Raw genomic sequence first — 23,814 nt, 5'->3', positions numbered from 1 at the left:
ATTAGTTGATCTCCCTATCGTGTACAATCATCAGAGACTTTGTTAGGTGCACTTTGCTTGTACTGTCACCTTTTACTTTAAAAACTCCCTTCATTCTTCATCCTCAGAGATTTAGGTTCATTTTGAACTTATGGCACGATATGGCAGCCTCGCTTCTGTCAGTCTGCCCCAGGGCAGCTGTGGCCACAACTGTAGCTTGCCTCCACCAGTGTGTGAATGTGAGAGTGAATGAATAGTGGTATTGTAAAGCGCTTTGGGTGCCTTGAAAAGCGCTATATAAATCCAATCCATTATTATGTCTGCATGCATAAATGCACTGACTTGCTGTCATGTGACCAAGTGTTTTAATATTTGCATTAACAAGCAATTATGCAAGTGCACCTAATAAAGCAGGTGTTTTTTCTCTCTTTATAACTTCCTGACCCAAAAAACTCTCGTGTCCTTCCTGACAACTTAATTGCTGTAAGAAATTCAATACCAGAAAAAAAATCAGGTAGAGTGTTAAACTAGAAAATAAGTACCTTTAAATCTAGGGGGAAAGACAAGGGAAAAATATAGAACCACACAGCTTGAGGGGACAGCACAACAGAGGGAGATACACAGGAGGAGAAGCGGGCAGACAGAGCACACCTGGGGAACACAGCTGAACCAAAGTCAGACTGATGAGACAGGGGAAGAAAAACTAAACATAATACACACGAGACTATCAAAATGGAAGAGGAAGTAACACACAATGAGACTCAGACTAAGACACATGGGCTTGAAACTGGGACTGGGGATAAACAGACATGGAAACGTGACAGATTGGAGAGACAAAGGAGCAAAACACGGAACAGACAGACACGGGTACATGACTGGAGAGACTAAAGGAATGACAAAACACGGATATGAGACTAGGACAGATATGAACAGAAATCAAGAACTATAAATAAAAACTTAGAGGCACTGGAAAGTAGCAGGTTGTCCCATTTTACTGTATTGATTTAAACTATTTGCCAAAATGACAGAAATCAAATCCCAGTTAAATGAAAAAACAAAAAAATGTAATGCCCTAATAAAGGTTAATAAAGCTCATTTACATGTGAACTATCCACAAGCCTGCATGGCAAAACACAAACATTTATATCTATAACAGACAAGTCAAATACCTCATTAAAGTAAAGTTATTTACATAACGTAAAAAAAATAAAATAAAATAAAAAACCAACTAAAACCTTTCTATCATGCTGAATTCATCTGACAAAGATGTAAAGTTTGTCAGTGTCTCTTTAAAGCCCATTTCCAAATGCATTTATAAAATCTTTTAACCAAAGTATTCTAAATTTTATTTGACAAAACAAGCACATTAGTATTTATAAATGATTTCAACTGAAGACATACAAAAATCATAAACAGACAATAGAAAAAAGCTAAAATCAGATCAGTCATAAGAACTTATATGTCCCAAATCGTGTATTCAGTAAAGTCTGCTTTGAAATTTCTTCTTATTACAAACTTTAGTGGGAATAAAATTCCTGCATTTTTCATTTATCTACCAATTCACAATCAACCAAAAATATCACATAAACATTTGCAAATTTTGTTATTTATAAAGTTTGCCATTATTTATAAATGTTATAATATCACATATGTACTATTATGATGAAAAAATCATTTCAAAGCTGGACATTTATAATTATAATTATATAAAATAACAATAAGAATAAACTTAAATACAGAAAAGTTTTTTTTTTTAAAAGTGTTAGCAAATCTTTAAGGGTTTAATATCTCCATAACTGGTAAATGAAGGATATATGGTTTGTAAGGGAATTAATTGATGATGTCATGTAATTTATACATTTAAAAAATCAAGTATAAAATCCTTACCATCCACAGTATTGAATCTCGACTCAAAATCAATATAGTTTAATAATTACATTTCATATATAAATCTACTCTCACCAAATGTATACACTAGACCACTATCAATCACTGTCCATGTTTTATTGTGGATAATATTTCACACTTGAGTTAGCGTGCTTCTTCCTTTTTCTCTTCTCTTCCTTGCAGTCATTGAAAACCTCAGGCGACAACTCTGGGCAACAATATTTTTCAGTTTTTTTGCATCGGCATAGTCGATGTTTTCCAGTTTTCACCTGCAATGAATCAATGACGTATTATTATGTCTGAAATGATAATGTGAACATTTCAAATGCAATGCTTCGTTTACAAATATTAGCAGTCACACCTATTCAAGTAGTAAGTAAGTAAAGTTTATTTATTAAGCGCTTTTCGTAGACAAGCAGTCACAAAGCGCTGTACACAAACGTCAAAATAAACAGAATTTTAGGTACCAAATTAGGCAATATAGACAATACAAAAGTAATACTGCATTCACACTATAGCACAATATTTTTGTGCTATATTTTGAGGGGTTTGTGTGTCCCAGGGATCCCACGGCTATGTTGTCGGGGGCTTTTTGCCCCCTGGTAGGGTCTCCCATGGCAAATTGGTCCTGGGTGAGGGACCACACAAAGAGCGATTCAGAAGACCCCTATGAGAAGACCATCAAGGGAACAGGGTTACCGGGGCCCCGCCCTGGAGCCAGGCCCGGGGAGGGTGCCCAAGGGTGAGCGTCTGTTGGCCGGGACTTAGTCCATGGGGCCCGGCTGGCCACAGCCCGTAAAAGGGGGCATAGGCCCATCTTCCTGCAGGCCCACCACCTGCAGGAGGCACCATAGGTGTCAGGTGCATCGACCTGGATGGGCGTGACTGGGAGAAACGGCCTGTTATTGGACTTCTGTGCAAACCACAGTTTGGCCATAACGAACACCATGTTCGAACATAAGAGTGTCCATAAGTGCACGTGGCACTAGGACACTCAAGGCCGCTGGTCAATGATCAATTTTGAAATCGTATCATCAGACCTAAGGCCATATGTTCTAGACACTTGGGTAAAGAGAGGGGCTGAGCTGTCAACTGATCACCACCTGGTGGTGAGTCGGATGTGGTGGCGTGTGAGGACACTGGACAGACCTGGTGCACCTAAACATATAGTGAGGGTGTGCTGGGAACACCTAGCAGAGGCCCCAGTCTGTGAGATCTTCAACGCACACTTCTGGCAGAGCTTCAACAGCATTCAAAGGGAGACTGGGGACATTGAGTCTGAATGGACCATGTTCAGCATCTCTATTGCCAAAGCCACTGCACTGAGCATGCTGCTGCAAGTTGCTTGGTGCCTTTCGTGGTGGTAACTCCTGAACCAAATGGTGGACACCAGAGGTGAGGGGAGCCACCAAGCTGAAGAAGGAGTCCTATTGAGCTTGGTTACCCTCTACAATGTTGCGTGGAGATCAGGGGCAGTACACCTGGATTGGCAGACCGGGTTGGTGGTTCCCATCTTTAAGAAAGGGGACCGGGTGATGGCCTCAAGCTCGCTTTGGAACGGTTCGCAGCCAAGTGTGAAGCGGTGGGAATGAGAATCAGCACCTCCAAATCTGAGGCCATGGTCCTTAGCCAGAAAAGGGTGGAGTGCGCACTATGGGTCAGGGATGAGTTCTTTCCCCAAGTGGAAGAGTTTAAGTATCTCGGGGTCTTGTTCACGAGTGATGGGAGAAGGGAGCGGGAGATCAGGAGACGGATTGGTGCTGCGGCTGCCGTGATGCAGGCGCTGTACCAGTCTGTTGTGGTGAAGAGAGAGCTGAGTGTAAAAGCGAAGCTTTCAATTTACCGGTCGATCTACCTCCCTACCCTCACCTGTGGTCACGAGTTGAGGGTAGTGACCAAAAGACAGAGATCACGGATACAACTGGCAGAAATGGGCTTCCTCTGAAGGGTGGCTGGCCACGCTGAAGAGATTATATCTCTTGGCTGGCCTGGGAATGCCTTGGTGTTCCCCCAGACAAGCTGGAGGAGGTAGCATGGGAGAGGGACCTGGCCTCAAATAAGAGGAAGAAGATGGATGGATGGATGGATGGAGTTTTCAGTATGCTAACTACTATGTGAAAATCAGTATGCTCTGGTAAAGCTTTGATAACCTTTCTTGGATTTTACTGTTAAATATTCCTGGCTGAAAAAAAGCTAAAAAAAAATCTGTACTACCATAAGGTCTACATTCACACAAGCTTATCTCTGGGAATGATGTGTTTAAATGAAAATATTAATATTTTCTAAATAATATTCTAAATTTAAAAAAACTTTAAAGCATTTACATTTGTTTCTCAGTATCAATCCTAAGAACTTAACAGTGCATGTAACTTATCAATACAACATAAGGCATGTACTTATAAATAGGCTATAGTTCAGACATGTATATAAACTATATTTTTATATGCATGTATATTCCTCTTCTTTCAGCTGCTCCCTTTGGGGGTCACCAAATTGAAATGTGATGCAGTTAACTATGAAAGGAAAACTCAGTAGACCTACATGCTTCTAGTAACTAAAGTTTCATGACAAAACACATAAGTGTAGGTTTAAGTACCATTGCGTTACAGAGGAATTCTAGAGTTTCTTTTCTGTTTTGGTCAGTCACTGCACGCATGACATGAGCAACACATAAATGAAGTAGGAACGTATAAAAGGAAGGAAGCTCAAAGCTCTTTTAATAGCATGCTGATTTGCACTGTGGCAAACCACCAAATACACAGAAACGCCAACTCACTTGCACAGAAGTAACAAGAACATAAAGAAAAATGTGTGACCATTGCTCAAAGTTCAGCCTATTCAATGGCTCGTTCAAACTTCTGATTCATGTTTGAGATTGTGTGCTACGCAGATTTTCCTTAACCTTGATGTCCTTAAATGAGCAAAACTATAGAAACCCTTGAAACCTCAGCTGACTGCTAAATATAATTTCACAGTGAATCACACACCCGTCTGTGTTTTAAGTTGGGGCTGGAAGGCTAACAGTAGGTTTAAATATATTTAGTGTCTACGTACATATTTAGGTTTCCATTGACTTTCCCACAAAAATTTGGTCTTACTAGCCACCTATTTGGGGAATAATAGTGCATTTTTGGTCTATAATGGTGTTTACTTTACTTACTATATATGTAATTTCAAATAAATAAGTATAAATAAGCATTTAAATAAATAAAAGTTTGTGTCTTAATAAATAAAATCATTATAACAAGTGTGTTGGACAGATCCTTTGAAGTAAAGACAAAACAAAACCAAGTAGAAACAGGAGGAACACATGGCAAAAAACCACAGGGACATGAGAGGACATTGCAGACTTGTAAGAAGAGATAACGAGCAAAAGCTGACAGTGGTGGACTCAGATAATATCAGTAGGTTACATTTTTCCAGGGAGTCCACTGACTCCAGTTGGAGAGCACCAGTGAGTCTCTGGAGCGAACCCTGAGCTTGCTGATTTTCTTTGGTATCAGAGTAGATGATGAATGTCCGGTCTAAAATCAGACAAGAGATAAGAGATCAAAATGCAGTGGCTATAATGACAGACATTTAGATCTCATAAGATTTTGTTTTAGTGTAAGATTGTGCATACTTGGCCATCATCTCTAAGCACATATTCAATTTGGTGCTCCAGACTGAAGAAGCTGTAAGGTGCTGACCAGGTGGATGGTGGAGCAATGGTCACATTCACGTCCTCGTTCACTAACTCACACTTGACAATCTGGGGACTGTCAGGTTTAACTAAGAAGAAGAAGAAGAAACAGTAAATAATATCGTCCATGTGTGTATATAAAACAATAATTTAAACACAAACATATGTGTATATATATTTAACATGAATCCATTTGCCTTTAGATTCAGTTAATGCATTAACGTTACTGTTTCACTTAAAACTTTATCATGCATGGACTGCATACATAGACTTTCTTTTTCATCAGAAAATGTTTTCAAAAGGGAAAAGATGCTTTGTAGTTGATAGTCTTCTACTGAATGCCATTGATGTAGCTCAGTTTTACTCAGCTTACCAATGTCTCTGAGATAAAATCTCTTCGATGTCCTGAAAACGGACAGCTCACGTATAGCCTCAGCAGTGAGTTCAAGCATGGTGCTTTCCTCTGCGTAGGGTGAGAGGTCGTGAGACATCTCAAACTGCAGTTCCCCCTCTGCGAGCCGCCGACTGATACTAATCCACTGGCAGGACTCTGAACTTTTACTGCTAATAAAACAAGCAGTAAAAAAAAAAACAGAAAACAAAATATAACAAAAAAATCAAAAATACACACATCTCAGGTGATTCGTCTAGTTTGGGCATCTTAACTGTAATTTGTCTAGGTTATTATTTCTTTTTAAGTTTTAAAATTTACCAGTTATGACCCAGTCCAAGACGCACTGCTGTGTATCCTTTGCCTGTCCAAGTGCAGTTGAAGTTACAGTCATAAGACTTTGCCCGACAGTTAATGGGAGAATCTGTAATGATAAACAATATCTTTAAATTCTAAAGTAATTTAAATGTTTGGGTGAAAAATGACAGCAAACATCACTACATTTTGTAAAATGATACTTCACAGAATGGTTAACTTAAAGCCCTAATCTCACCTACTAGAGAGAGAGAGAGAGAGAGAGTGTTTTACCCAAAATGTCAGGCAGTATAAAAGTGTCTTTATTAGTGCTATATGTTGACTGTGTATTAGCAATATAGGTTCCCCTAGTTGAAAAAGTCCCATCATTTAGAGCATGTGAATGGTAGGATGAATGAAAAATGAAAGAGAAACTCACCAATTGTGTCTTCTTCATCAGCCTTCAGCAGCAGATAGGTTGAGGATAGCATCTCTTCACCTCTCCAGCAACTGTAGTCACCCAAATTTGGTGTACCTATATCTGACACGGTCAGGTTCTGACCATTTAGCTCTACATTTTCTTCATCTTCCAGTGGATCGCCATTCAACTTCCATGTGACGATGTCGTCAGGTTTTGAATTGCAGGTCAGTGTGTAATTTTCATTCCTGTTTGCCACCGCAACTACACAAAGATAGAGAAGATAGACAGATAGATAGACAGAGAAGAAGTTAGTAGGTGAACATTTTAAACCACAAATGAATATTAGGAAAATGTTTGGATCATAAAAAAAGACATACAGTTTTCTGGAAAGTGGTTGAGTTCGTGAGCTCCCGTGAGGCTGATCATTAGAAGCCCAAATGTCCACAGTGGAAAGGTCATCTGAGGAATTGTGTGACAGCAAAAAGCATTTATTGAAAAACAATTCATCACTTGCATTAAAATAAGTATCGTGTGATTTTTAGTGAAACAATATGTAAAGTGACTCATGGAACATTCAATTGGCTCAAAGTTAATTTAGTTGAGAAAATGCATTGAAAATAGGTAATTTGCTTCTTATTCTGTAATATAGATATGAAATTAAACTAACTAGAATTTAATTTATATATATGTATAGATAGATAGATTTATATCTGGAAAAGAACTCACCCTGAAGTGATGTCAAAAGCAAAAGTGCAGACGTTCTGTCACCGCGATCTTGATGATTGTATGGTCTAACTGCCCACAGAGCAACAACTTTATATTGCGATGCATGATACACATCATCAACACCTCCACCTCCAATGTGACACTTTGGGAGAGAGAAACTGACCGATCTAGTAAGTGATAAGAGTATGCACATTTCCTCTATACTGCTTTGCATGTCAAATTTTTTTACACAGTGAAGCTGTGACTTTCGTACAGGGGACTAAAAGATAAGAAATGTGGGTGTTCAGTAGGGTGGGGGGTTGCCCTTAGCCTTTAAGGTGAAATACAACAGTATAATACAATGTTTGATAAGTGCTTATCTGAGAATGGATTTAAAAAATTATTTTTAAAAAACTATTGCAATCACAAAAACAGGACACACAACACATTTTATGTTCAATATTAATGCGACCAAACATTTTCTTGGTTGGCTCTTTATGTGCTAACACGCACACAGACACACTGGTTCCTGCTTCTCAACTTTCAGTTTTTATGTTGGTTTTTTAATATAACCAGGGCTGTAAATGTGGGGCAATAGCACTCCTTGGTATCAGTCTATGCAACCTGTGAATAGAACAAAGAAGCACTGATCTTTCAGTCATCAAAAGCTAATGTAATACTATAACATAAACAACATTTTTTTTAATTCAAAGTCTTTTGAGAACAGGCTCAACCCTATTGACATTAATAAATACAGCTGGTAGCAAAAAATATATCAGTCACTTATGATAAAAAAAAAATAAAGCAGAATAAATGTGACATTTATGACTAGTAACCACCCTTATCCGATCAGACAAACCTGGGCTAAAGGGTGCATTTTTTCTGTATTGCTCTGAATCACATGCTGACTTTGCTACTGATGTTAAGAAATCCATGATCCACAGTAAATGCCTGTTTTTATAGTGTTTCTCACAAAACAAGCCGCTAAAAAATGTTACAGAGAGGTTACGAGAACAAGCTATTTCCACTATTTCCTCGCTCTTTGCAGTCAGAATGATTGCTCAGCTCATTGCAAAACATATTGTGAGATTAATCCAACAAAATTGCAAAACATAAGTGGAACATTTCTTTTTATTAGCTGCTTATATGTACACTGTCTTTATTGTAATTCCAGACTGAAATACCAAAAAAATGATCTAACATTTCTTTGATCAGATAAGCAAGACAGACCAAAACTGTTCTTTAAGAGGTTTCCCCCCATGATATTATCATTGTCATGCTCCCAAAACCTCAAAAACATGCACACACATTACACCGGAAAGGAAAGACGGACACAAAACAGGACTTTCCCTCTCATTAGTCATGTAGACCAAATGTCAGCTATGACCTAACTAGACCTTTAACTAACACTTTGGTCATGTTTTTTATTCTCGCACATACTATGCACACATCAAATGCTCCCGTCATATCTTTAACTATGTGAAAGGTACTTCCACAAAACTGTAGAGGGCTGTATTATTATTGGGTCTCAAAAATCTTTTCTGCCTTTCTACATGCTGGTTAAGGTTAACAGAACCTATGTCCAATAAATTCAGAGAAAATTGTTAGGCACTTTGAAAAGAAATCGTTTCAGGTTTCAGTTCCTCAAAAACCTAAAAAGCCATATTATTCATTAATCATCTTTCATGCATGACTTCAAAGAGCTGCATAGTCACAGTTGCTCAAATTATTTCATACTTTGTGTTTTTACAGTTTATCATACAATACTTGAACCTAGTTTCTACGACTGAACTTAAAGCTTATTTTGATCAGTTATTCATTTAATGTGTATATATTACATTTCAACTTCAGCTTAAGAAATTTACAACTAAAATGTTTACTTACTAGTAATTGGACTTTAAAGGTCAATCAAAGCTCATAAAATAAGGTAAAGTTTTAAAGTCCCAGTTAATTCAGTGTTACTTCCGCATGAACCCCAAAACTGAAAACATTTGTATCCACTCCACATTCAAAACTGTGCCAAGCTCTGAGATCACGTCAGTCCAGATAAGATTCTGACAAACAGAAAAAAAAAACACTATGTCAAGTGTTTTGTCAACATATTAATAGTGATTAAAAAAAATTAAAGAACAGAAGTACACAACACTGAAGAGGAAAGAGATGTTTTTTTGCTGTAAATGAGTGGAATTCTCTAACTTTATAGACCACATGTTCTATTTACATTAGTGATGGATGCCTTTTATTCTGAATAGAAAAAAACAACAAAAAAACACTTAAACACACTGGGGAATCCAGAAGAGGGGCTTAATGTGGTACTTTCCATATTAAGAGGAACAACACTGCCTGTTTATAGAAGCATATACAGGTATTTTTCTACCCTGAATGTGTTTGTTTTTAACCTTTAGGATTATCAAACAACTAGAAAGAGGTAAATATCATTTCTGCCTACACATGCCTCCTAATAGGTTACACACTTAACATTAGACTTTGTGTTTGGCCGCAAGCATTTCAAATGTACTGTGGGGATAGCAAAATACTTTTCTTTTGAAATTTGAAAAAGAACAGCCAAAGCATATGATAAATGAGAAAAGTAATTTTTATTACATGATTCATTCCACCATAACATTTTTCCACGTGTGGACATCACAATGCAGAAGAGGCAGCGTGAGAAATAAAAAGGTTTGCACATTCCACTTAAATAATTTCACTCGTACTGCAGAACAAGTGACACGAAGGGCTTCGTAAAAGCTTCCATAAAAAGCTGATTTGACTTGTTTTATACCAACTGTAACACTTTGTGAACACAAAGCAAAAACAGATGAACAAAGCTGATGAACCTTCTGTGCCAAAGCACGGCGAGCCAGAAGGTTTTCCAAAATGTTTGCTGGTGGTTGTTAGTTTGCTTCATCCTTTGAAGCCTCATCAAAGTTTTCAACGAGATCTGAAAATGGAAAAGGGAGAATAGAGAGGGGTGTATAGCAGATCAAGACAAAAAAACAAAACCGTTGCCCAAGTAAGAATAAGCCCTTAGACTTAGAATTGGTGGCAGAAGCCTGCCTTACACTCATATCCACATATGTTACTAAACATTTTAAACCAAATAAGGGGACATATATCCCATGTGATCAAGTCCAGGATAGACAGACTTGAATGTGATGGTTATATTTTCTTACCTGGAACTTCATCATCTTCCTCTTCAGCAGCAACCATGGGAGCTTTGTTGTCTCCTGGTGTTTAAGAATGCGGGGAAGGAGGAAGACAAAGATGTTGAGAGAAAGAATTCAAATCTACTGCAAACAAACAGGTCAAGAAAAGAGCAGTGTGGGCACCTGGTTTAGGCAGATTCTCTGCTAATCTCCGGAGGCTGGTGAGACTGTCAGCTCCCAGCTGGTTTAGGATTCCCGGGAGCATCTCTGTGATCTGTTTGTTCTCAGCGTGTCCTGTGATTGTAAAAGTGTTGGCAGCCAAGGAGGCCTGAACCTTTGGGTTATTAAAGTGGATCACTGTCCCGTGGTTTGTGAACATATTCACCTGAAGTGGTGGTGGGGTGGGGAGTGGGGGAAGAAAACAGTTTAAGGTAAGTGTAAAAGAAGACAATGCACAGTCCAAACACCCTTTTCCAACCATCTCTCGGGTCCTCATCAGCTGACAACAACTGGTTTCCACTCAGATGGCTTACACCACAGATTCTCTTTTATTTCCTTAAAAAAAAAAGCTTATCTAAAATGTTGTTTTGTTCCTCAGAACCAATGAAGTTTAACATTTAAAAAGTACTTCAGTATCTTAACATTGCTTATTAATAAATTTCAGCACTATAAATCCATTAAATGTGAATGACTGCCTATGCTGTGCTGTACATTACAGAAAGAACCTGCTGTACCTCTTCAATGCCAGAGATATTGTTGACTCCCAGTTTCTTCAGGGAAAACTGCAGCTTCTTATCATCTGCTGTAGCCGTTCTGTGCACCACCTTCTTCTTTCTGCGAGCTGACCCCTAAAGAGCAGAAACGTTAGAGTCGATTTTAACTCACGACTCAAAGATTACACCCAGTCTCTAGCATATGAAACCGACTCACCTTGCCGCCTATGCGGACCTGAGCCTGCAGTTTGGCAAGCTTTTCCTGGTTCATTATCGACTCCTTCATCTAGTGTTAGACACAACAGATATATATAATAAAAGGTAGGTTAGTCTGGCTGTAAACAGTTCTTTTTAGTGTTTCCAGAAATTACTGTAGAATCTTTGTATCTTAGAAAAGTTGCCAAGGAAAGCCACCTGGGATTCAGTGCCAAGTGCCTTACTCACGAATGTCAGTCATTTGGGGGAAAAGAAAAGAAAAATCTCCCTTGACACAATTACTCAGAACTAAATTTGGTTAACTACTCATTTTTCATTTAGAGGCTGAGCAAGATGTGGGACTCGCGAAAATATAAAACATGCAAGTTTGTATGAAGGATCTCTCTGGATACCCTTATGACTAACACAGAAGCAATTTCTAAAACTATACGCCATCAATCGATGACATAAAACATGAAAACGGTAATAACGAAGTGCCAACTTCAAACTTCCCCAACTCCCGACCTGAGCTATGTTGTCTCAAGAAATTAACGAGAATGCACAACTGTCCCGGCCAAAAATAGCTGCACACCGCAAGTCTCGGCTGAAGCCCTTCATGAATCAGAGGTGGTCAGCTGAAGTCAGTGCCCTGAAACGTCATAAACCCGCTTTCCCAATATGTTCTTACGATGCAAACTTCTGCTTTTTGATCAAACTCTGACGGCATGACACTTATTTAGTCTAACAATATTCACAAATTATGTCAAAGGAGCTACCGGCTAGTTAGCAATTCGAGCTAAACAACTAGCCCAGGCCTCTTAAACTGATGTTAGCATTCAGGTACAGCTGATGCCTTCATTGCGTTAAAACCCGTAATACAACTGTGGAGGGGATGTTCAAACGTCAGGAGTCAAACTTTATGAGTCTAAGACATCTAAAAGGAGTAGACGGTAGTGAACTAACCTGAGAGTGTGTAAACACGCGGGTCACACCGTTGATAAGGGACAGGAAAAAGGAGCGAAATCCGGAAGTGACGCCTTTAGATGCCGGATGGCAAAAAAGCTTACAAATATGTCCAGTGATTTAAAAACAGCGTTAATCCCAGTGTTATCGAATAAAAAATAGTTAAAAACTTAGAAAACAGCTACTTTTAATGTAGTTAAAAATATGGGATACTACTGACGATGATCAGATTTCATTAGCAGAAAAATACATATATTTACTTAATATCCAAATATTATCGTTCTATTAGCTTTATTACCAATCACATATATTAACAAAATTACATATAAATATAAAGGCTTTCACTTTAAGTATTCATTTAGTGAACATTTTACGGTATTCCACAACGGAAGTAGTCACGCATGTAGTCATGGCGTCCTCCTGTTCACGAGAGACAACGTGATTACTCGATAACATGAGAAACTTTTTGTTTACTTAGACAGCCAATATCAGTATCATCCAATTTCAGCATATCATAAGAAAAAAGTACGTTTGCACTTCTGGACTTTTTCACTTGAAAGGTGAGAACCGTCAGAGCTCAGTTTAAAGAAAATGCTAGCTGGCTAAAGTGCAGTGTGCTAGCTAAGTTGTGCCTTACTGAACACGTTGGGCCACTGTCCGAGTAATTAACTGTGTTTGATTTGAATGTAATAACTTTGTAAAACTTTCAGCTATTCGAGAAAAACTGCATGTCTTCGATTGTTATGTACAACAATGCGTTACAGTGAAGTAAAGTCGTTAGGTCGCCAGTTCCAATCTCGGGAAGGTCTAATATTCGAAGTAAAAGGTGGAGAGCACTCCAATACAGTCCGCGTTGAACAGAAAAAAGGTTTAATTTAAAACTGTTTAAATGTTGTTGAAAAATCACAGTGATACTGTCAGATTCTGAATTCTGCTGTACTCCCAAACTGAAGCAAAATCATGTTAATGTTATCTAATCTGTTACAATCGAAATAGAATTTACCGTTTTAGACAGAAATGTACGTTTGGATATTGTTGGTCACAAAAGGAGTTCTTGTTTTTCTACCTGCAGTTTTTAAGAGTAAATATGTATCCCTATTTTTATCCCTTATTTATCTTCACAGACGTAAAGTGATTAGCACAGAAATGGCTTCATTTAAACCCACAAAAATTCAAGTTTATCCAAAACTTGGAGAGAAAGTCACGCAAGACACACTCTACTGGAAAAACTACAAGGTAAGACTTTTCTCTCCTATGCGGTTTATTATCAACTAAAAATGTCCTTTATGGTATAATCACTATTTTGGTTTGTTTATTGTCCCCTAAAACTTGTTATTTTAAGACCATTCTATCTCAGTAATGCATCATTGTCAATGTAATAGCTTAATAACAGAGTTACACTTTTCAGAAGACTAACTCTTCAGCATATTCAGACTTTGGAATTGGACTATGAATAAATAACAAAATATGTTGAAAGAAAATGACTAATTTTAATTACTTTGGCACTGTGCTGTAGTTGTTTGCACTTCGCCTCACAGTAATATGTCCAAAAACATGCTTAACTGGTGATTCTAAATTGACCATATTTTTTAATATTAACCTGATTGGTTGTCTCCATGTTAGCCCTGAAACAGATTAGTGATATCAGATAAGACAACGGAAAGAAAATGGATGGATGACATTTACTAATAATTGCTTTAAATCCTTTTCTCGTCTTACTTTGTTTCTCTTCCTACAGGCTCCAGTCCAGATAAAAGAATTTGGCGCAGTCACAAGCATAGACTTCTCCCCGGTGACTCCACATAATTTTGCTGTGACAGCATTCACAAGAGTATGTTAGCTTTGCTTGTATTAATGTAGAATTTTCCACTCAGTTTAATCTGGGTTCACTTTAACAATTCTGGCTTATACTCGCTTCTTAATGAGTAATAAACTTTTAAGTATGCAGGATGTGTTTAAGATGTCTTCTAATTCAAACACTCATTTTGTTACAGATCCACATTTATGGGCCATTTTCCCAGGAGCCTGTCAAGTCATTTACCCGTTTTAAGGATACAGCTTACTGTGGGAGGTTCAGGTCAGATGGTCAGCTCCTTGTGGCAGGATGTGAGGACTCTGTCGTGCGACTATTTGATGTTAGTGGCAAGGTGGCCCTCAGGCTGTTTAAAGGGCACACAAAGTAAGTTTTACGCAAGCCTCTGTCTGACTGTGACAAAGTGTTCTGTCATAGAATTTAAAGGAAGGGTTACAAAATAAGCTTAATTTCAATTTGCTGATGCACTTTGAGGTTACTACTATTCTTGGCACTCTAACTATCATCTAATTGGCTATGATGGCAGTTAGGAGGAAATGCCTGTGTATCACATTTTCTTTGCTCACTTTCAAATCCACATATAGCCTCTATAGCACTAATGTTGAAGGAACCAAAACAAATCATCACTATTTAAAGTTTGTGGTTTACAGCATGTTGCTGTGTGGTGTTTTTATCTTTAATAATAAAATGTGAGTGAATTGTTGAGGATTCTTGCTTTCAGCAGCCTAATTTCTTTCCTTATGTCACTTTCACCAGTAGTTACAAAAGTAAAAATCAAAACATGTTACTAATGACCATTGCTGATGATTTATTTTATTGTTTATTCAAACATTTTTGACGATTTCAAACTTAATTTTAGTCTTATTGGTTATTACCTGTTCACCTGCAATACTTTTATGACCCACCAGGTGGATACTCTCCACATTAGAAATCAATGGTCTACCACTAAAACCATAATGCTGATGTCCTGTTAAAATGTCTGATTGACTCTGATGAGCTGGCAGTGTCTTATGAGGTTGTTTTTTTTAGTAAAGGAGTAGTTGAATGATGATTTCTTGAGTGATCCATCGACTGAATTTGATGATGACATCAAGAATTCTGACAGCCTGTATTTCTGTCTTATAAAAGTGCAGTCTCAAACGTGAGCTGATATTAATCATGTCATTTGTTTTTTATTTTTTTCCCAGAGCAGTACATTTAACAGACTTCACCTCAGATCGTTACCAGATCCTCACAGGGTCGGATGACTATACTTGTCGACTTTGGGACATTCCAAATGCCACTGAGCTCACCACCTACACAGAGCACACAGATTATATTCGCTGTGGTGTCACAAGCAAACTCAACAGAGATCTCTTCATAACTGGTGAGATAGAAGCTCATTTTTAATTGTGTCTGGAAATATCGAGAGGAGGACAGGAAGTTAACATTTTGCCCTGTTGGCATCAATCACACTCATTTTATATTTCAATTTCGAGTGCAATTTTTACCAACAGTCATGTAATGAAAGAAAAACATCTCCTGCACCACATAATGGAGGATTCAAGCAACGAACAGTAATCTCATTAATGTAATGTTAAGACAGAAGTACACTAATTCATATTCAAAGTCAGTAACTGCAGAAAAACTACATAATCTCACTCCAAATGCTACCATCTATTGTTGAATCAAGTGACGCTGCAGATGGCCTGATTTTGTGTGACTAACATTTGATGCTCTTTTTCTAGGATCATATGACCACACAGTGAAACTGTTTGATGCCAGAGTGGAAAAGAGTGTGATAACCATGGACCATGGCCAGCCAGTGGAGAGTGTCCTCCTCTATCCCTCTGAGGGACTTCTTGTGTCTGCAGGTAGTCACCAGTATAATTCATATAATTCAAACACTGACTGTCTGCTGAGCTAATTTTAAGCTTCACACCTTTTTTACTTCCTGGAATTAGTTGGCATACTTTTAGTCATCTGCAGTTTAAAATAATCCTTGTTTATCTTGCACTGGGCCTAGGTGCTGCCCCTAGTAATAATCTATTGTCTGGAACTAGACATGGCTACGAATAGCCTACCTTTAAGCCAGTACTCTTCTTAGTAGATGGATGGAGCTGCTGTGCTCACAACCCTTTTATGAAATGACAATTTGAAGGATGACCGACACAAGAGTAGGAGAAAACTGTCTAAAACTGACCACTTAAACCCGGCTGAAACCTGGGTCTGTTTGCCTATACGGATTACCTGTACATATGCTGACTTCATTATTTGAAACCTTGGCCATGTTTAATATGAGCATCCACCATCCTAACACTACATATATTGTAGAAAATAAGGAAAAGCATCATAGACCGCGATTTAATGATTTCATTCTTATGTGCCAGTTCTAAGGCTGAATAAATGGGAAAGTTGTGCCAGGAATGGTATCTGGTGCAAAATCTATGCCAAATTATCCAGCTGCTATGGCAACTACTTGGAATAACTAACTTGTGTTGAGTACTTATTTAGTACTTGTTAAATACTCATTTAGAACGTAATTTTCTTGGACTACAACATAGGGCAACAACAGCAGTCCATTTCATGCTTCACTGTGGCTGCAGTTCAGACAAACGTTACAATAATTTTATTTTATTACGTGCCCTCATCTACAAACCTTACATTATATTTAATCATGGTTAACCACAGCATTAAAAAACCTTCAATCCCTTTTTTTTCAGGAGGGCGCCATGTGAAGGTTTGGGATCTGCTAAAAGGAGGCCAGCCTCTGGTGTCACTGAAGAACCATCACAAAACTGTCACAAGTTTGGCTCTCAGCAGCAACGGACAGAGACTGCTGTCAGCTTCTCTTGACAGGTAAATGTCAAACGCATGCACGTCTGTCATAACAAAGAAAGAGGAAATGTTCTAACTGGTGGAATCAAACGTCACAATGCTGAATATTTAGTTAATAGTACATGTGTAAATCATGTGCTTGGTTTTGTTCTGTGTACCTAGGGCGTTCATGAAAGGAAAGTTGATTTAATGCATATCCCGTGTTTGTCTTTCAGGCACGTGAAGGTGTACAACACAACAAACTACAAAGTGGTCCACAACTTTGACTATGCTGCTTCTATCCTCAGTCTGGGTTTGGCTGTAAGTCATGCACTTGAGCCTTTGTTAGTTGCTAAAATATATATTTTATTTACTATTTCAACCTTTCTGTAGATGAAGTGCATTCACTGAATACACCACCAAAGTGAGCTTAGATGGGCGAGATCAGCTATAAGAATTCATTCTGTTTCTTTAATTGATAAAAGTAAAACTCTGAATATCTTTTTCTTTTTAGCCGGATGATGCGTCCATTGTTGTGGGTATGACCAACAGTATTCTGAGTATCAAACACAGGAAAAACCAAGAAGATTCAAAGGAAATAGCTGGCCAACAGAGGCGCCGTCCATCGTATCGTGTCTTTGTGAAAGGGAAAAATTATGTCCCTAAACAGGCAAGTTCACGATTAGTAACACGTAGAAGGTGTGAAAATCATTCTCAGATGTAATGCAAAGTGTTAAGTGTTAACACAAAATCAGATTGACTCATGAGACTGTTTGATTTCTCACCCTTGATTCATTCAATTCTTGGTTCTTCTCTAGGATGATTATCTTGTCAGTAAGCCTGTCAAAGAACATTTGGCCAAATATGACAAGCAACTTCAAAGGTTTAACGTATCCAAGGCTTTGGATACAGCTCTGGGGGTATGCAATTTATTGATTTATAGTGTTATCATTATATCATTGCTGAGGTGCCTTTTAGTCTCCGTGTTGTTCATTTTACAGTGGGCAGTACACAACAGTATGTGCAGTTATTTTGGAAAAATAAAAGTTTAAAGTATTATTGTGTTTAATGTTCAAAGGTATTGTTTTTTTTGTTTATAGACATATATTAGATTCAGAAAGCCTGAGATCACCGTGGCTGTTATAAAGGAGCTGGATAGAAGAGGAACACTGAAGAATGCACTGGCAGGAAGGGATGAACGAGGGCTCTCTCAGTTACTCAACTTCATCATTGGGTGAGATGCCAGAGAAAACTGAGCCATAATGTTAGCATTATGACCCCTCACAAACGAAGTGAATAACAGCCTCAAGGTCTAAAAAAAATTACACTAATTATTTGATCGGTCACTTTTGGACCACAGACACTTTTGTGTAGTTCCTCTAATTCTTGAAAGACGTCTCTCCAATTTTGTGTGTCTGCACTGCAGGAATTAAAGTGAACTTAGGGAGTTTTTTATTTTTATTTTAAGTACCCGTTTCAGGGTAAAGAACCTTTGGCACAAAAAAATCCCCTTTGACTGATGTAAGTGTGATTTACGAATTTGTAGGTCAACACTTGGTTCTAAAATACGCACTATTACTTTACATCTTTTGTCTAGTGTAGAATTTACAAATAGCTGTCTGAATTCTGAAAATGCTTCACAGAAAGTACCATTGCTCCCAGCGTTTTTTGTTCTTTTTCTGTTTCTATCATGGATAGTACCCCATATAAAACATGGGACACAACCACACGGTAATTACCACATAACAACAGTGCAACAACAGTGGCTGCATATTTAGGTTCTGTCGTAGGGGAATCTACAAAGATTCCCCATGGAAGTAGAAATCAGGTCTTAGCTTGCTCTATGTCTGTGCCTCAGCAGGTTAGAGCTGTTTTGGTGGCACAAAAAGTACCAAAAGAGAAGTCATAATGTTTTGGCTCATTGATTTGAATGCTTTGAGTTTTATAGTTTGCAGCTGTACAACAGATCATGCAGAAAAATGTTTCCCACATTCATTCTTTTTTTTCTGTTTCATCCAGGAACTTGGTTGATGCCAGATTTACTCCTGTCCTCGTAACAGCAGCCGAGATGATCCTGGACATCTATCAGTCAGTCATTGGCCAGTCACCCGTGGTGGACCGACAGCTGCTGCGGTTGCAGGACCTTGTGAAGAGAGAGATCGAGTTCCAGAAGGACCTTTTGGAGGTGTTGGGAATGTTGGACACAATGTTTGCTTCCTCCCTCCCAAGAAAGGAGGTGCCATGCTCTGGCATTGGCAGGTCGAATGGTCTGACTCAGGGAGAACCAAGCACCTCAAAACCACAGCTGCAGGTCACCTGAGACTTATAAGCTACTTTAGACTGGGTTTAAGTACCTTTTAAAACATTTCTTAATGGACCATCAGACGCAAAGCTCCTGTCTAGGACATTTCGAAAAAGAAAGGTGCAAGTTTTAAGAGACTGACGAAACCACAGTCTCACTCTGGTGATTTAATTCAGTGTGACTAGCACAATAAGGATCAGAGAGACCATACATTTACTGTATGAAGAATATCTGAATGTGTGGATGTAAAGCATCCACACATTGTATTAGAAAGCTTATAATTGCAAGTTGAATTGTAAATGCGAGTCTGTATGCATGGTAGTGGCTGAGTTCACTGTGAGTGTGTATTTTTATAATGTAAATGTTTCATGAGCAAATAAAAAATAAGTCGTTTGCCATTTCCACACTGACTGATTATAATTGTTTAATTGCTTTGAACAACAGGCGCAGTAAATTTCCATTGTTAAAATGAATGTTTTTGTTTATATAGCCTGGCACAGTTTTATCGCCCTCCATTGGGGGGCGCTGTAACCTCAAAGAAACTGAACTTTCACTCGTAAAGGAGGAATTTGCATGTAAGCAGACGGAAGACCGAAGGCTTAAACAGAGACAGGAGAGGATGCTGTGTCAGTGGAGGCTGAGGCTCAGTCTGCAAGCGCATCAGCACCGACTGTCGACCCTTTCCCAACTTGTAGCCTAAATACGGACAGTTGAATTAGCAGTTAGCAAAAGGAGGATGAATCCGAATTAGAGGGATTTTTCTCCCCCACATATAAGCGTGCTGCCAAGGTTCTGTCGGAGTTTGAGCCCCTGTGCAGGTGGGTGCGTCAATATTTTACTTGAGGAATTAGTTCAGTGTGTGTTTTGCATGTAGTCTTACTGACAGTTTGCTAACTCGTTAAGACTCCCAAAACAGCGTAATTTAAAAAGCTTTTAACAATAAGTAAAATGACTTTGAGCCATCAAGAAAAAATACAATTGCACCTTAAGATAGGTGGAGGATATTTTATGAGAAATAGCCACTGACGTCCCAACTGGGATGAGCACTTCTGCTGTGTCATATAGCTAGCATATTTACAAAATAGCGCAAAGTCCCCCTACCCCCTTTAAATTGTTTTTCCTTTGACACTCTGATATTTAGTTAATGTTATTTAAAATATATATACCATTTTAAATGTAAATGCAATGCAGTAATTAAAAAAAAAAAGCAATTTTTTTCTTTAAAAATAGTTGTTTTACAGGGATTGTGTCCAGTTTAGGAAGTGACCACTGATACAGAACCGATCTGAACCCTGCAGGCTGAAATCCAATCGATTTCCTACTAAACACGCAGGCACACACACACACACACAGCAGATTTGGGAACATTTGGCGTTTCGGTGCTTCAACACACCAAGGCAGAATAGTATCATCATTAAAATCATTATTCTTGGGATCAAAAGATTATCCTGTCTCATCACAGGACCCCTGACTCAGCACGGCACATAAAAGGTTTGGTAATCTCTTCAGGATCAGAGGAAAAAGCAGAATAACCAAAATAACAAAAGAGGTAATGGGTAGTCACATGGCCACTCCAAGTGTGCAGTGTGTTTTCTCTTTTTCATTTTAGTCTCTCAGTTATCTTTTTGTTTTATGTTTGTCTTCCCTGCAGATGGAACTGAGCAGAAGAAAAGTGCCTCTGTATGTAAGTATGCGCCCCAGTTTGCAGCCTAGATCAGCTTCTTAAATTAATCTCAACAGTTAGTTTTCCCTCTGGAAAATCTCTAAAAATTGAGTTTGGAATTCAGTGAGAGATCAGCATCCTTGTTTATAAAATGAAAGTCACTGACAGATTGTGCTGTGTCTGAAAGGGTGTGACTGATATGTCTTCCTATGTCTGTTCATCATGTTAGCTGTAGTTTCTCTGTACGATTTATTTAAATGTGAACCCAGTGACCCTTTCACTGTGTTGTTGGAAATGGTGTTTTCAGACATATGAATAAATCATTTCTGTGTTGTTGTTTTTTTGTTTGTTTGTTTGTTTTGCTGTTGAACGCTAATTCAAAGTAACTCAGGGAAAAAAATAAACACATCTATCAGCACATACAGTGGGGCAAAAAAGTATTTAGTCAGCCACCGATTGTGCAAGTTCCCCCACTTAAAATGATGACAGAGGTCAGTAATTTGCACCAGAGGTACACTTCAACTGTGAGAGACAGAATGTGAAAAAAAAATCCATGAATCCACATGGTAGGATTTGTAAAGAATTTATTCGTAAATTAGGGTGGAAAATAAGTATTTGGTCACCTCAAACAAGGAAAATCTCTGGCTCTCACAGACCTGTAACGTCTTCTGTAAGAAGCTTTTCTGTCCCCCACTCGTTGCCTGTATGAATGTCACCTGTTTGAACTCATCATCTGTATAAAAGACACCTGTCCACAGCCTCAAACAGTCAGACTCCAAACTCCGCCATGGCCAAGATCAAAGAGCTTTCGAAGGACACCAGGAAAAGTATTGTAGACCTGCACCAGACTGGGAAGAGTGAATCTACAATAGGCAAGCAGCTTGGTGTGAAAAAATCAACTGTGGGAGCAATCATCAGAAAATGGAAGACATACAAGACCACTGATAATCTCCCTCGATCTGGGGCTCCACGCAAGATCTCATCCCGTGGGGTCACAATGATCATGAGAACGGTGAGCAAAGATCCCAGAACCACACGGGGGGACCTGGTGAATGACCTGCAGAGAGCTGGGACCAAAGTAACAAAGGTCACCATCAGTAACACACTACAACGGCAGGGAATCAAATCCCGCAGTGCCAGACGTGTTCCGCTGCTGAAGCCAGTGCATGTCCAGGCCCGTCTGAAGTTTGCCAGAGAGCACATGGATGATACAGCAGAGGATTGGGAGAATGTCATGTGGTCAGATGAAACCAAAGTAGAACTTTTTGGTATAAACTCAACTCGTCGTGTTTGGAGGAAGAAGAATACTGAGTTGCATCCCAAGAACACCATACCTACTGTGAAGCATGGGGGTGGAAACATCATGCTATGGGGCTGTTTTTCTGCCAAGGGGACAGGACGACTGATCCGTGTTAAGGACAGAATGAATGGGGCCATGTATCGTGAGATTTTGAGCCAAAACCTCCTTCCATCAGTGAGAACTTTGAAGATGAAACGAGGCTGGGTCTTCCAACATGACAATGATCCAAAACACACCGCCCGGGCAACAAAGGAGTGTCTCCGTAAGAAGCATTTGAAAGTCCTGGAGTGGCCTAGCCAGTCGCCAGACCTCAACCCCATAGAAAATCTGTGGCGGGAGTTGAAAGTCCGTGTTGCTTGGCGACAGCCCCAAAACATCACTGCTCTCGAGAAGATCTGCATGGAGGAATGGGCCAAAATACCAGCTACTGTGTGTGCAAACCTGGTAAAGACCTATAGTAAACGTTTGACCTCTGTTATTGCCAACAAAGGTTATGTTACAAAGTATTGAGTTGTATTTTTGTTATTGACCAAATACTTATTTTCCACCCTGATTTACGAATAAATTCTTTACAAATCCTACCATGTGGATTCATGGATTTTTTTTTCACATTCTGTCTCTCACAGTTGAAGTGTACCTCTGGTGCAAATTACTGACCTCTGTCATCATTTTAAGTGGGGGAACTTGCACAATCGGTGGCTGACTAAATACTTTTTTGCCCCACTGTAGGTGACAATAAGATCCTGGCATTTGTGTAGCTACCTACCAAATTGGTAACTCCGTGATTCATTCGCAGTGATGTTTTTTATTTGTATTTTACTTGATGAAAGAGAAATTGTAATTGCTGTGTATTTGATATGTGGCGTTTTTGATCATGGTAACCCTTTGAACCCCTGCTGCCTGTGATTAAGCTGTACACAAACAGGGCATGACTTTGGTCAAATATTATTTTTATTGGTTTGGTGGCCAAACAGTGCAAGAAAAATCATGCTCCTTTCGAGATCAAAGGCAGATGTTTTGCTCACATTTAGTTCAGTAATCTATAACTAATGTCATGCCCCTGATAGTTATTACAATTTTTAAAACTCAAAAGCATGTGTCTGAAAGTGTGTGTCTGTTACTATTGTGATCATTGTCCTGTTGCATGACCCAGTTTCAGCCAATCTTTAACTGTTGGGACAGTTTGACTCTAGAATACTTTGGCATACAGATGCTCCACTCAATGACTCCAATGTGCCCAGGTCCTTTGGCTGTTTGTGCTGATATGCTGTGCTTGTTTTTTGCCAAATGGGGCACTGTGCATTATGACCATCTCCACTTTGGTCTCCTCTGTCCAAAAGACGTTGTTCCAGAAGTCTGTTGATTTGTTCAGGTGCAACTTTGCAGACTTTATAGGATAATTTGATCACATACAGAAAAATGCTTTGTTGTATTAGTGCAGATCACTTAGCAACACAACAATGCATTTGACCAAGTGTATGACACTGGATTTCTGCATTTTCTGGATAATATTTTTGAAACATAACATTAACCTAAGTATTATAACAAACCAAGCACACCCCTT

The 23,814-nt window shown here is 38.8% G+C and overlaps 4 protein-coding genes across 9 annotated transcripts in view; 2 read left to right on the top strand and 2 right to left on the bottom strand.

Annotated features, from left to right (window-relative positions):
• Positions 1-1,347: 1,347 nt before the first annotated feature.
• On the bottom strand, positions 1,348-7,450 carry il12b2 (interleukin 12B 2). 2 transcript variants are annotated; one of them, XM_082555548.1, is made up of 8 exons: positions 7,381-7,450; positions 7,032-7,113; positions 6,673-6,915; positions 6,261-6,363; positions 5,922-6,112; positions 5,489-5,637; positions 5,280-5,390; positions 1,348-2,135 (listed from the first exon to the last, which is right to left on the bottom strand). In XM_082555548.1, exons 2-8 carry the CDS (start codon positions 7,111-7,113, stop codon positions 1,983-1,985), a joined length of 1,032 nt encoding a protein of 343 aa, XP_082411674.1. In that variant the 5' UTR covers positions 7,381-7,450; the 3' UTR covers positions 1,348-1,982. The 2 variants fall into 2 exon arrangements, with proteins under 2 accessions (XP_082411674.1, XP_082411673.1); XM_082555547.1 differs by having other exon boundaries at positions 7,032-7,411.
• utp15 (UTP15 small subunit processome component) lies at positions 6,859-19,691 on the top strand. Of its 3 annotated transcripts, none has more exons than XM_082555545.1 (12): positions 6,859-6,878; positions 13,501-13,612; positions 14,115-14,207; positions 14,371-14,555; positions 15,377-15,555; positions 15,917-16,042; positions 16,892-17,027; positions 17,222-17,306; positions 17,500-17,655; positions 17,804-17,905; positions 18,086-18,219; positions 19,005-19,691. In XM_082555545.1, the coding sequence occupies exons 2-12, from the start codon at positions 13,523-13,525 to the stop codon at positions 19,303-19,305; spliced, it is 1,587 nt and encodes a 528-aa protein (XP_082411671.1). In that variant the 5' UTR covers positions 6,859-6,878; positions 13,501-13,522; the 3' UTR covers positions 19,306-19,691. The 3 variants fall into 3 exon arrangements, with proteins under 3 accessions (XP_082411671.1, XP_082411670.1, XP_082411672.1); XM_082555544.1 differs by lacking the exon at positions 6,859-6,878 and adding an exon at positions 12,755-12,936; XM_082555546.1 differs by lacking the exon at positions 6,859-6,878 and adding an exon at positions 13,224-13,244.
• Positions 9,938-12,479, bottom strand: LOC309719423 (transcription factor BTF3-like). The gene is made up of 6 exons (XM_082555549.1): positions 12,377-12,479; positions 11,436-11,504; positions 11,240-11,353; positions 10,689-10,890; positions 10,533-10,586; positions 9,938-10,300 (listed from the first exon to the last, which is right to left on the bottom strand). Exons 2-6 carry the CDS (start codon positions 11,502-11,504, stop codon positions 10,254-10,256), a joined length of 486 nt encoding a protein of 161 aa, XP_082411675.1. The 5' UTR covers positions 12,377-12,479; the 3' UTR covers positions 9,938-10,253.
• A 214-nt stretch (positions 19,692-19,905) lies between the features above and the next one.
• LOC309719347 (rho guanine nucleotide exchange factor 28-like) overlaps positions 19,906-23,814 on the top strand; it is a 46,889-nt gene continuing 42,980 nt past the window's right edge. For 2 of the 3 annotated variants that reach the window (XM_082555399.1, XM_082555397.1), the window contains exons 1-2: positions 19,906-20,105; positions 20,939-20,971. Coding sequence is in view for 2 of the 3 variants with exons in the window: in XM_082555397.1 (XP_082411523.1) it covers positions 20,939-20,971 (33 nt within the window). In the remaining variant the exon portion in view is untranslated. Of the gene's footprint in view, positions 20,106-20,904; positions 20,972-23,814 lie in introns of those variants that run through there. The other variant, XM_082555398.1, reaches the window with a different exon arrangement.

This window comes from Aulonocara stuartgranti (genome assembly GCF_965226115.1).
Source record: "Aulonocara stuartgranti genome assembly, chromosome: 12".
In the NCBI taxonomy this organism is placed as follows: domain Eukaryota; kingdom Metazoa; phylum Chordata; class Actinopteri; order Cichliformes; family Cichlidae; genus Aulonocara; species Aulonocara stuartgranti.
This window is presented reverse-complemented; position numbering and strand designations above follow the sequence as displayed.